This window comes from Hydra viridissima, unplaced genomic scaffold (genome assembly GCF_058129835.1).
Source record: "Hydra viridissima isolate aposymbiotic clone 2 unplaced genomic scaffold, HvirCarnegie_v1 scaffold_8, whole genome shotgun sequence".
Lineage (NCBI taxonomy): Eukaryota > Metazoa > Cnidaria > Hydrozoa > Anthoathecata > Hydridae > Hydra > Hydra viridissima.
Genome location: NW_028324307.1, coordinates 6982335 through 6996299, shown reverse-complemented (window position 1 = coordinate 6996299; position 13965 = coordinate 6982335). Strand labels below are relative to the sequence as shown.

The following is a 13965-nucleotide window of genomic DNA, read 5'->3' as shown; positions in this document are numbered from 1 at the left end:
CAAGGGACACTCATAAATTTGCTAAAATATAATTGTCAGAGGCGCTTGTTCTTGTAACTATGAAAGAAGCGTAAACGAGTTCATATTTCAAAGTAAATTTTGATTGATGAAAGAAACAACATTATTGGAATTCTTTTTCGATATATTAAAAAAAAATTCTATTTTTCAATTTTCTCGACAACCAACAACAACATAGAAACATAAAAGACAACATAGATATATAAAGACAACATAAATACAAAAAAGATAATAAATATATAAGACAACATATATAAAAAAAGAAAACATATACTAAAGACAACATAAACTAATAGTACGTATATTAAGAGAGAAAAGTTGAGCGATGAATTTCCTGATCAATAAAGCTGTCTTCTTTTTGCCTTTTTTTGAAAATAGTCTCCTAAAGTTAGTTTTTCTTTTCTTTTCTTCTATTTTTGCTTTTTGAAATGGAAGTCAGATGGTTTATTTTCTAAGGAGAGATATTTGATTCAAAAGTTAAAAAGGTAAGAAACCATCTTTGCGTGAAACATGATACTTTGCTTTTTGAACATTGTATTTCACAGAATAACATCTTACCAATTTATTTACCTAGATTCTACAAGAGAGAAAAATATGCGTTGGTTTTTGTGCTTTATTTGTGCTGTTAAGTGGAGCGCTGGTTGGTGCTGCTTTGAATTATACTTTTTTCTTTATCTATAACTTTATCATTTTTAATGTTTTTTTTTTTTAATTTTATTTTTGTTTTCTTAAAATATGAAAGTTTTTAATTATTACTTCTTTTTGTTCACAAATAAAATGAAATAAATTCTCAGAGTATTTTTTTTTATATCATATTAGATTTTGTTTCGTGTAATGCTGGTGAATGTCCATTTTTCCCAAATGCATTACCACGTGATAAAAGTTGTTTTGAGCAGTCCAACTGCAAACTTGATTCCGAATGCAAGAGTAACGAAAAATGTTGTGAAAACCCATGCGGTGTAACGCAATGCTTTGATGTTGATATGAACTCCAACGTGAATTTAGGTTTTTTTTTTGCTAAATTTGTTTTTTCCATTTTTTTCATGATCCTTAACGAAGAATTTTAGATAAAAGGACTATCACAATACAGACAAAACATACCAAACTAATTTTTGCAAAGTTTTTTAGAAATAGAATACGCTTTAGTTAAAAAGAAATTTCTGGTTGATTGCGGAATATATAAACATCAATAATAAAAGTTAATTCCATATCTTTCAATCAGGGAATTGTATCCCCATGTCATCGTAACTGAATATCATCAATCTATTTTTCTCTTAATAATAAGCTCGATTATAACTCGATATTCCCGGATGTCTTTCGATTGATCAGCTGTGATTTTCCGTTGTTAAAAACTGTCTCTTGGAACACATGATTTGAATCTAAGGTAGGAGTTAATGGATTAAGAGTGTCTACAGGTTGAAAAAAGCTTTCTCATTTTTACAAGTTTTCTTTAAGATTTTTGAAAAGTAACGAAGGATCAGCAAAATTATTTCAATTAAACCTAACAGTAACTTTACTGAATTAATACTTTGTCAGTATCTGCGGGGCGTAAAGACCACATTGATACTTGAAGCTCCTGACAACAGTTATTGTCATGTGGATATATATATATATATAAAAGTTCTTTTATAAATAGTTTTTTTATCCTTTTTTTAAGAAGCAAAAAAGTTTTGTTTAATGATGACATCTAAATTTTCTCATTTCCTGGTTTCGAACTAAATATTGTTTTGAAATCAATTTATCACAATGGTTGAGCAAAACTGTTGTAAAGTGTTAAAGTATCTTTTTGTTTTACAATTTGCTCTTTGCTTTTATTAGTTGTAACTTTAAAATATTTAAAATTAAATAAACTGATCAAAGAAATATGAGGTTCTTATTGTTTTATTAATTCTTTGTTTGTTTTTTTGTAGAAAAATGTCCCGTACAGAATCCATCGTCATCAAGGTGTCAAGAAGTACGCACAAAATTTTGCTATATCAAATCTTGCTTAAGGTACTTTAGCATTTAGATCAAAAGCATCACCCTTTGTCACTTCTGTCAATTAGCTGTATTAGGAAGGTCTCCCCCTTAGAAATTCTTTTCACATTTGTAGTGTCCATGTCTAGAGCCCCCCTTTCGTAAAATTCCTAGCGGAGGAGAGCCAACGTAGAATTAGACGTTCGTTACAAAAATATTTTTACGTTTATTAAATTTAAAGTCTTTGTACTGAAATAAATTTGTTGAATTTTCTTTATTCATTTTAATGCTTTCTAGAGTGGGGACCAGAGTAAACTCTCCGGGTTAGGGATGAGGAAAAGGAGCTTAAAGCATACCATTCAGGAGGAGAAAGGTCTATATTGTATTGTTTAGGCGAAAGGGGATAGCACATTTGAAATTCATTAACATAAGTCGATTAAAATAACATTTTTTCTTATATTTAGGTTTTACTTTGCAATAAAACTCTTTGTGCCATCAAAATTTCTGAAAAATTTTTGAAAAAACCATATGTACATTAAATGTTCTGAAAAAATTTTGAAAAAGATTGTCGGAGACAAAGTAACTGTTTCTTTGACAAATATATAGTTATTCAGAATTAAAAAGTGTGTCCGATAAACATGTTTCCTTCTTAAGGGAGAGAGTAAATTACGTGCAATATTTGCACCGGAAATCAATTCAGATCAAAAGTGAAGCTGCCACTTCTCTTTATTATATAAAGTTTTTTATTACTTAAAGCGTTTTATTACTAAATTTAAACAATCTAATTGTTTTACAACGCGCATAATTTTTACGAAAACTATGAGAATTATTTTGATATATTTAAATAATTTAAAAGATTTAGAGAAATTGTTTATCCAAACCCTATTTACTATCAACAAAAAAGAAAAGTCTAAATCAAGCACAGAATTATATAATATTTTTAGTAACCCTATAGTGAGCATACTCCGAAAAGTTTGGGTCACTTTAAATACTACAGTAAATAATTATTAACAAATTAGGTTGACTTAATTGACTTTTGCAAGTTCGATTTATTTCAAAAAACTGATATAGAAGTTTGTGCGGAAGTTTATCAACGGAAAAATCAAATTGATGTTTATTAGTAATCACTAACGAAAAAAAATGAACGGCTGATGATGCAAGAAAAAAGATGAACGGCTGATGATGCAAGAAAAAAGATGAACGGCTGATGATGCAAGAAAAATAAAAAAACCTTCTTTATACTCAATGTGTACACTGTGAGACTGTTGTCTATCGAGTTGTATCAGCGCAAGAAATGTAGTATTGTGATTTTTGTGACGAAATTGGTCCAAAAATGTTAACAAATAGTAGTAATAAATAAATAAATAATAAATAGTAGTAATAAATAGCAGTAAATAGTAGTAACAAAATGTTAATAAAAGACGTTACATTTTACTTTTTTTAAAAAAAATTTAATTCATTAAACCTTTAGTTTATTCAATTTTTTTTTTTTTTTTTTTAATCATTTAACTTAGTTATTATTTTTGAACATAAACGATACCACAATACTGTACCACAACACTTCCGTACGAAATCTTTTTTCTGAAAAAAGTTATTCATCGTATTGAAAGTGTACAAAACATCAAGAGCAACAAAACTTTTTCCAAGACATTTAAAATTGAATTATGAAGAGAGATTAAAGACTCAATTTAAGCTCTTTATCTAAGAGAAGAGTTAAGTGATTTGAATAACGTCTTCAAATAGGATATTATTTTTATTAGCGAGATATGATATCTCTTTTGAGAAACCTTCGTCGACCAAAAGGACCAGCTGAAAGTATTTGTGAATATAAACAAAATCAAAGGTATTTTTTGGAGAACAGTAATTATCTATTTAGAAGAAATGTCGTTTGATGTTGAATGAATCAGAACAGTGACCAATTTTCTAGAAAGATCCTAATGAATTTTACAAAAATTAAAGTTCTAAATTGTAATTTGCTGCAAAAGTGGCTTTTTATTTAAGTTTTAAAAATAATTTCTAAAAATTATAACTACTCAGTGAGCCTTTGTTCATCGCAAATAAATACATAAATAAGTAAATAAATATACAATAACGCATTTTGATTATTTTATTTTAGTTAGGCTTTAAAAATTTACCTACTCAAAGTTTGATTGGCTATTTGACCGAGCCTATCAGTACTTTTGAATCTTCATCGAAACAAAATCAAAAACATAATAAAAAATGTATGATCGACAAAAATCAAACTCCATTAAAATGTTGTCATTTTAAATACTACATACTTTACATTTACAGCCTAAATATTGTTGATATATATTCTTTACGAATCACTTATTTTAAGCTCAATGATAAATTTATTGTTAATAAATGTTAGTATTACAGCTATCATTAAAAATATACTTTTTTTGAACAAAAGTTTATTTTCATTAACACTAGATCGAAACTTAGACACTTATAGAAAATTTTTATTGATTATGAAACTTTTTGTATAGCTAGCAGTTTAAATTTACCAGTAAATTGTTTTACGCTTTTATATTTCCCTTTATAACAAAGTACATTCATATATAGCATATATAGCATACGTATATATAGCATACGTATCTAGAACCTGTCGCCACAAGATAATTGTTCAAAGAATTCTTTAGAAGAATTCTTTGAGAATTTTTGAAAAACAAAAACTTTTTAATTTACATTTCTAAATTTCTCTTTTTTTTTTCGCAGGTGTTGTTATCATTCTAAATCCTGTAATCCCGCACCTAGTTTATTGACAGATCCATCGCTTTGCTATAAAGGTACAAAAAATTAAAATTTTCTCAAAGTGAATAAAAAAAATAAATAAAATTTCTCTTTTAAATTTTAGTCAAGAAAAATATCGGCTGTTAAATAATAATCAGTAGTTAATAATGAAAAAAACATTCTTTTTTTAGTAAGGTTGCTTTTTTATTTTATTTTATTTTAAAAAATGCTAAAAAGGGTAAATACTTGTTACTTAGTGAAGTCAGCCTGTCATAGTTAAATTTCCTCAGTCGCCAAAGTTGCATAGAACGTACGTTAATAAACTTGCATTATGCTAAAGTTATATCTCTTGTTTTTTTTGTTTTGGTATTTTAATCTCATAATGTAGAACTTTGTACCAACTATGAGTGTTCACAGCAAGGTTCTCAATGCATTTTTGACGAGACAACAAAAAAGCCTCAGTGTAAATGTATTGACGAATGTAACAATAGTCGCAACTATGTGTGTGGAAACGACTCGTTGAAATTGACCACATACATCAACACATGTCATTTGAACAGAGAAGCATGCCAAAGAGAAGTCACCATAGTTATTGAGAGCCAGGGGAGATGCAAGATTCAGCAAGCTCTAGGTTAAAATTCTGTTTTACAAAATTTAAAATTTTTAACTCTAAAAGTTGTCTAATTTATCAATATAAAATAATTGTTTTAAAATAGTTATTTTTTAAGTCTTTAAATTGATCCTTTTTAAATCTATATAGAAATCCCAGTACGCCGTCCAATAATTAAGTCAAAAGTTGTTCGAGCTGACCTTGGAGAAAGCGTTTTGGTTCATTGTTATGGTGACCTGAAAGTTGTTCATTTGTCCTGGACTCAAGTTCGTCAAGATAGTCAAATACCGATGACTGATTCATTCGTTCTTCATCTTGGGACTTACATGATTGAAGGAAAAGAAAGAAGAGTTTCAGGCTTAAAGTTGCCAGAAATGACATCTACAATGTACGCTAAATATGCTTGCGTTCAGACTTTCAACAATACACAGCTTAGTAATTACGTTGTTATTTTGCCGAAACAACAAGGTGGGAGTTTGATTATGAAATTTTACACTGGTGGTGCGTGTGTGAGCGTGTGTGTGAGTGAGTCATTATCCAGTATGATCCGTTATCGTTATAAATTTTATAATTTAAACTGAGGGTCTGCGTATCATTTCATCGTTATTATTCCAATGACACTGGAAAAAAAAAAAAGTGTCATCGGAATGATTACGACAAAATATCGGTAAATAAATTTTAACCGGTATTGTAGTTAGTTTAAATCTCGGTATATACCGACACTTGTCATTCCGATAACACTTTTTTCCGATATCATACCGGAATGATAACGATACAGAAATGAATTGATACGTAGACGCTTAATTCAAACTCAGTTATTTGTTTAGAGGCATTTGATAGGAGTATTTGTGGACTTGATCCGAATCCCGGATTAAACGAGAAGATTTTTCCTAACTTTTTCTATGATGCATCGAGCGGAGCCTGCAAACCATTTTTTTATGCTGGGTTTGGAGGAAACGGAAATAATTTTCAATCACTTGATGAGTGCCAAGTAAAATGCGAAGGTTTGTTCGCTTTTTATACACAGGTGTTTGCATTTCTAATGAATAGAACAAAACTTTGTAGCGGTTACTTTTAGTGTCGTAAATCACGAAAGAAAAAAAAGCTAATAACTGCAACGCAAATTTTATGTTAATAATTCGTAATTAATGTCATAATTTATAATTGAAATAATTAAAAAAGAATAGAAAAAATTGTTAGAAGTAAATATTTAGGATGAAAAATAATAATAAGTTTAAGTTAATAAGGTAATCATTTCTTAAACAATTTATATTTGCCCTTAATCGGTACCATGCTACATTTTTCAAAGCAGAGAACTTATTGAATTCTACAAATAAAGAAAACATTCAAAAACAATTTTTCCAGCAAAATTTTATTAACATTTTTAGTATTTTGCAAAGTGATGTTCCGTGGTGATGGACCTAACAAAGTCGTATATAAAAAAGAAAGATTTGCGGAAAATAACTTTGTTGCTTTAACTAGATATCATTATTTAAAATAACTAAACTTTCTCTAAATGTTTATTTTATCTATACGAAATTTATCATTTCTTAAATTAGTACTTTCTTAAAGCATAGCATTTTGTTAGGTCACACCACGGTATCTGGAGCAGAATTAAATACACAATTTGAAGGATGAGAATATTATGATCAATATAATGACGCCAATAATATGATGTTATTTTGCGGTGTACTTTTTTCTTTCTTTCATAATTTATGACGTTAAATTAAACACTTAATTATTACAAATATATTAAATATTGTTTGAGATTCTTAATAAACCAAACTCGTTTCTTCGAAATATTTGTATTTGTTTTTAATATCTCATGAAACCATTTTGTTTTCGTCAAAATAATTGTTTACTGTATTTTCTTCAGCTATTTATAAGAGCTTTATAGTTAGATGCAGGGTTGTCTTAAGGCCATAAGGGGCCTAGGCTAAACTCAAATGGGAAGCCTCCTATTTTTTTCTAAATTTTTAAAAATGAAGAAGCAGTTAAATAATAGACACTTACTAAAACAAGTAATCTGTCTTGAAGAAAGGTAAAAATCTCTCTTAAAGAGATATTTAATCTGTCTTTAAGAAATACTTTATCTCTCTAGAAGAAACATTTGTTAAAGGCAGTTGAAAATCTAACAGTCGTTGAATAATTAAACTATTCCTACTTTATGAGCAATCAAAATGGCTTTTTCAATTATAAACATCTTTAAATAGATTTCTTTGTTATTAAAAGTTGTAAATAAATTATTAAAAAAAACTTCATACATAAATTGTCAACATTCAAGTTCTCGGTAAATTTTTTAAAAATAATTAAAACAAAACCCTCTATTAGGGTAAGGTTGCTAATATTGTACCGATGCCTATATTGTACTTTTAACATAACTCGTTATTTTTACAACCCACAAGAAATTTTTTAATTATTTTTTATTTATTTATTTTTTATCTTTGGTGAATGAAATTAAGTAGTCAACTGTTTTTTTTTTGTCATCCAACTTCATTGAGGCCAGAGTAAGCTCTTGTTGGTTTGTTATTGGAGATTTCTTGTTTTAGATTTTTATGGCTAAGCGTATTTCACTAAAAAAAGCAGAAGACATGATTTGTTCAGTGTAATTATGTTAAAGCATAATTTATCTAAATTCAAAATAAATACCTAGAATTTAAAATATCTTATTTTTAGTGGTCAAATTTTTTAATTAACTGAATGTCAGATTAGTTGCGTAAATTGTACCTTAAGGCATATCCTAAATTGTATCGACGCAACCTTTTTTCAACCTCAATTCTGACCGCTAAAAAACGCGTGTAAAGTTTAAAAAGTTCCTTTTGAGATTTCAATTAGAGAAATATCCATACTTACAATACGAACTTCACCACTTAAACAAAAAAAGAAAAATTTCAGTATTACTCTTGTATTGACAAACAGTCCTTAAAAACATGCACTCTCTAGTTCAGTTTAAACATTATGTCAAGGCTAGTGTCATGTTAATTGTGCAGGTGTTAATCAAAAACAGACAAAATATCTGAAACTTTTGCTAAAAATAATGTTTTTATGTATTTTATTTTACAATATTTAGTGGGTTGTTTTTAAAACAGATATAGTATATATTGTTTTACATTATTTAGTATAACTATCTTTAATACCTACCTTCCTCTTCTATTCTAATCTTAGCTAACCCATTGGTAAACATACAATTTAAATAAAAATTGTACCATATGTGGTGATACCTGTTTTTGGCATTTTCCTGACGAAAAAAAAATTCAAGTTGCATAGAGTTTATTAAATAAAAAACTTCATTTCATTATATTATGGGGAGTTAGGTTTTATGTTATGTTATATCAGAATATTTCCAATTGCTGATTTTATAAAAACCATTCCTTTAATCAGTTTTTTTAATTCCTTAAATCTAAAATCATAAAATATTTGCGAAGTTGTAAAGTATTTGAAATCAAGAAAGTAGTACAATATTGGATTACAATGGTACAATTAAGGATCTAGTTTCCTTAATTGTAATTTTAGCGCTTTTTTTTTTAGTTTGATTCTTCGAGACTTAACGCTTTTTAAATTTTGAGTTTTTTTAATATCTTTACAACAAACAATCCCTAAATTATGAAATCCAATTGGAAATCCATGTTTCCACTCATTTGATTGCCTACATGTTTTAATTTAGTCTGAGGGGGTACATAATTGGCAACCTTACCCTAAACTTTATGTTCACCGGAAAACAAACAGTTTCTTTTACCAAGTATAAACATTTGTTTTCTTCAGGTAAAAGACCGACCTACCAAACCGAATTAATTCATGAGGGTGAGAACTGCGGTAAAGAGGTTTGCGATTTCTATTCAAAATGTGAGCAGATATCAAATCACAAGAAATGCATGTGTCCAAATCAATGTTCACTAAAAAAAAACTTAGTATGTGCTTCGGATGGAAAAACGTACATGAATATATGTATAATGCAATTCCACGCATGTAGATGGAGAAAACCTTTGGCAGCACTTTACTCTGGAAAATGCGGTAAGCAATTATGAATTGAAGGAATTACAGTTTACCACAATACCTTAATCTTTAGAAAATATTAAATAGTAACAATGCTAGATGAAATAACAAAATATTTGATAAAATAACAAGATGATAGGATGAGTTATTAGAAATTACTCGATGAAACAAATCAACATAAAACTTTTCTCAACTAATAAAAGTTTACTGCAAGTAAAGGAGTAATACCTTATATCTTTATTTTCTAACAAGATTTTTGTTCATGCTTTAAAAATTTAGAATTTGTTTACTTTTATATTTATATGCTTTAATGTTTAAAAAGGTTTTTCTTATCAATAAATACGATAAATATTTCGTATCGATAGTTAAAAAACATTTTTTATCAATAGATAAAACTATATCTGAAGGCACAGAAATGACTTCACCAACGCAAGATAAAACATTGTGCGAACTGAAAAATTGCCCCCCTTTGTCAAAATGTTTTATAAACACGTTTACGAAAGCTCCTCAATGTTATTGTGAAAATGTGTGCACGTTCAAGGTGGATATCGTATGTGCATCGGACAACAAAGAATATTTAAACGAATGCTTTATGGAAGCTCAGTCATGCAAAGTTAGAAAAGTTATTTTCATGAAAAATCGTGGGCTCTGCAAAAAATCTTCAGAAAATTAGGAGGGTATATCGATTATAGAGGGTATATAGATAGTATTCGGGAAAATGTTTCGTATTTTTCCATGAATTAAATGCTTATATACCAAATCCATTGTCCTATATAAAAACATTTACGTTCGGATTGACAGAATAATCCGTATGAGTGACAGGAATTAAGCTATACTAATCAGGAATCACTCGAAATCATTCAAAAAAATGAAGTATCACTGCTCATGAGCTATTGAAATGTTCAATTTTATTACGAACAGTTTTTATAAAGTAAACAGAAAAACCCAACAATTCTTTCCGAACATTATTATTTTTATTATTATTATTTTTTATCCTCTGTAATGTAAAAAGAAAAGATTTATAAAGCATGGTTAATCGAGAAAAAAAACCGCTTTTCTAATATGAAATCTCTTTGACAATTTTAGTTTAGACTTCTATTGTAATGCCATATAAAAGTTTAGATAAATGTTTTAATAAAAAGCCTTTCGAAAAATAGTATAAAATTAACATGTCAAACAAAATTTTTAGTGCAACCATTAAATTGCGGTATATCATAAAGCTATTACTAGTTTTATATTAGACGCTTTATATACAAGACAGTTTTTCAGATGTAATTCTCTTGTTTCGTAAATATTGTAAAATTTTATTTCGCTTACTTTTATAGGGGGTCGATAACATTCTTGATTTTATGTTTTTTACCTTTTCATTACACAATGTATTTATAACTTATTTAAATAAAACTCCTAAAACAGGATAATTTTGAAGCGTGTTATTTATGAGTGTTGCATTTACGATAAGTAAAATAATAAAATCTGAATCAGTATTAAAGAGTAAAGAAGAAAATTTATCTATTCAAACGTCATATATTTTGACGTCAGTTCCTGTTAATTCCGGGATTGCGCAAAGTCTTGATTTTATCCACATATTTTTTTTTATATATATTGGGCAACTCTACATTAAGGTAGTATATCCCTTTTAATAAAAAATTCTTTAAATTATCAATACCAAATTAAAAGCACCTAAAATACGTTAAAATTATTATTCTGAATAATTTTTTTTTAAGAAAAAAACCTTGATTCCCTAACTTTAAACCTCACTCATTCGATACTAGTTACCATAAGGTGGGAATAATTTAAAACAAGACATCTTCAGTTCTTTACAACCTTTAAATCTGAATTTTTTAGATTATTTTTTGTAAAAGATAGGTAAACGTTATGAATCAAAACTATTGTGGATGCAAGGAACATTTTAAAGGTAATTTTTTTTATATAGTTTTTGGATTTTTTAATTAAAAAAACACAGGAAAACATAAAAAAACATGCATTGTTACTTTAAACTTTTTAAACTCTTATTCAAAAATTTCAAGTCGTCAACTTGTTCCAACTGAAAATGTCATGTTTTAAAACTTGCAAGTTTGTGAAAAATGATAGTTTGAGAAAAACGCAAAAAAAAAAGAATTAAATGTTTGATAAATTGTTAAACTGAGCATTGATAGATATAAACCCTCTAATTTTCAGTTCTTTTTCAAGGCCTGTATCGCCTTTTTTGATGGTTCTAAGTTACTTTTTTCGTAATATATCCAAACTACTTGATTTCTGATTCATTTTTTTAGATTCTATTATAGTCCAATTTACGAAGTCCTTCCTGCATAAATATATTTTGCTTAGTACCTCTAATACGCATAATCTTTTCAATTGCCTCCATCATTAAACGCTGTAATAGCAGAGTTCATTCAAGGGTTTTTCCGCCAATAAAAAAATCTTTTAGACATCTTTTCTGGACTAATCATTTAGAAATTCATTATTATTTTGAAGTTTTCTGTAAAGTTAAAATTTTGTAATAATGTAGACGCTAACAGTAACTATGACCAAAAAAACAAATACTTTTCTTCCACTTCCTTTCATTTATCAAGGATTTATTTTATCAAGCAGGATTTAAAAACGTGTTTAATGATTAAGCAAATTTTTAAAAGCCAAAACCATTTTTTAAAAAACTGATTTTTTTTTTAATTTAAAATTATGGGGATGAACCATCTTACAACTTTTTAGTTAGTATTTCAAGACAATCATTTGATTTACACGATTTTTTCCTTCTTTTTAACCCTCTATTGAGATAAAGACTTATATTAATAATGTCATAATAAATATGTAAATATTCTCCCGTGTTTTTAACAATCATTTCCGCTAAATTTGAATCCTCTTTTTAATTTCTAAATATATTGTTTTAATATTTTTTATTTACTTTTTTTAAGTACCTCCTTTAAAAGTCTATAAATGAGATTCATGCTATCGGCTTTGATTTTTGGAAGGTAGCTATCAAAGCCAATCCACTTAGCAAAACTCCTGTTAATTGATCAAAATTGCATTCTAGGATGTCCTGCTGAGCCTTTTTCGCAACTAGCAAAAAAAGTTTTTGTTTTATAGATTAATTTTGTTGTTAGATATTTCAATATTTTCTAGATCAATTTTAAGATGTTTCAGTAAGAATGAAATAATAGGAAAAAAATGTTTGAAATCTTTCTTATTACTTTTTGTACAACATACACACGTTAAACATATAAAAGTCTTTAACATTTAATTACAAAGAAATATATTGAAAAAATACTAGCATAGTATATCAATTATGAATAATACGTGCAATTATTACGTGGGTTCAGATCCTTGTTTAAATACTTTATGAAATAAAAATTTTTTGTAATAACTAAAAGCCGAACAATGTTTTTTTCTAAATTATATATGCATATTCTTCATGCAGATCATGCAAAAACTAAAACTGAAAGGATACTTCAACTTTATTGATGAGAATCATAGTCAGTCTCATTCTTTCAAGATATCTGTTAATGTTAAGTTCTTTCCATTTCACAAACTAGTGACATAAAAACTGATGGACTGTCAGTTGAACTGAGAAAGAGCGTATTTTTCTTTCACTTCATAAATCCCACAATCAGTGATTTTTTGAGTCACTTCATAAATACATTTATATTAAAAGATGTAGCAGAAATAGAGTCCTTTATACAGCTCCAATTGAATTTGCTTTTCTCCACAGATAAAAGTAAGACGTTTCGTTAGGCAGCTTAAAATTCTCGTACATTAGGGCAGTCATTCCATACACTTTTGCTTTGGATAATGGGAAAAAAATCTTAATGCAATCCTGATTGAAGTACGAGAAGACGAACGAACTCAAATCCTTCTGAAAATAGCTCTAAATTAAGTTAGAACACTATCTATTGTGACACTTAAATTCCATTGACATGATATACTTGCTTGACTTTTAACACCACAAAGATTTCATTTCTTAACCCAATATTTTTACTCTTCCAGTTGAGAAATGCTATCTCCTTTTAAGGTTAGAGCACAACGAGCTGGTTTGTCTGCACACAACTTATATGAACTTAATATGTCGAATAAATCTATACATTCAACAAATCTTGCTGTTATGACACTCAATAATAATAATGATAATGATAATAACAATAATGATAATAATAATAATAATAATAGTAATAACAATAACAATAATGATAATAATAATAATAATAATAATAGTAATAATAACAATAGTAATAATGATAATAATGATAATAATAGTAATAATAACAATAATAACAACAACAATAATAATAATAATAATAATAATAATAATAATAATAATAATAATAAATAGCAATAATAATGACAATAATAATAAATCTCTTATCGATTTACTTGCTAATGCTTTTCTAACGCTTATTTTATTTTTGATGGTTCGATGTGCCAACTGATAGCTTTATCTTGCATGGATATACTTCTTGAAAGATTTCGGCGTTCCACCTGATTACTCTTATTAGGAGTACAGTGATAAAAGCGCTCAAACATTTAATACAACGTTTAATCTTTTATTTTAAACAATTTACCAGTTCATTCTGATACTTGCCAATCTTGTAACTGTGTGTATGAATTATACTTAATACCGTAAGAGCGCCGGAAAAGAACGCCTGATTTATTTAATGTTTGGG

At 27.7% G+C, this 13965-nt stretch overlaps 1 protein-coding gene and 1 long non-coding RNA gene across 5 annotated transcripts in view; one reads left to right on the top strand and one right to left on the bottom strand.

Moving 5' to 3' along the window:
- Positions 1 to 13965, bottom strand: part of LOC149884792 (uncharacterized) — a 97437-nt gene that overhangs the window by 54929 nt on the left and 28543 nt on the right. The gene's annotated exons all lie outside the window — the stretch shown is intronic.
- Positions 46 to 10373, top strand: LOC145186975 (WAP, Kazal, immunoglobulin, Kunitz and NTR domain-containing protein 2-like). Of its 4 annotated transcripts, none has more exons than XM_090095236.1 (11): positions 150 to 313; positions 454 to 503; positions 593 to 658; positions 838 to 1023; positions 1929 to 2010; positions 4693 to 4763; positions 5096 to 5338; positions 5468 to 5842; positions 6145 to 6321; positions 9080 to 9328; positions 9700 to 10373. In XM_090095236.1, exons 3-11 carry the CDS (start codon positions 613 to 615, stop codon positions 9981 to 9983), a joined length of 1713 nt encoding a protein of 570 aa, XP_089951362.1. In that variant the 5' UTR covers positions 150 to 313; positions 454 to 503; positions 593 to 612; the 3' UTR covers positions 9984 to 10373. The 4 variants fall into 4 exon arrangements, with proteins under 4 accessions (XP_089951363.1, XP_089951361.1, XP_089951362.1 ...); XM_090095239.1 differs by having other exon boundaries at positions 151 to 313; positions 5468 to 5785; XM_090095237.1 differs by having other exon boundaries at positions 46 to 503; positions 5468 to 5785.

Excerpts from the sequence above, each read along its gene's own strand:
- LOC145186975 (XM_090095235.1), top strand. The coding sequence starts at position 613 with ATGCGTTGGTTTTTGTGCTTTATTTGTGCTGTTAAGTGGAGCGCTG. Across the intron at positions 659-837 it reads TGCTGTTAAGTGGAGCGCTG|ATTTTGTTTCGTGTAATGCT; the intron begins GTTGGTGCTGCT and ends ATATCATATTAG. Across the intron at positions 4,764-5,095 it reads TCCATCGCTTTGCTATAAAG|AACTTTGTACCAACTATGAG; the intron begins GTACAAAAAATT and ends CTCATAATGTAG.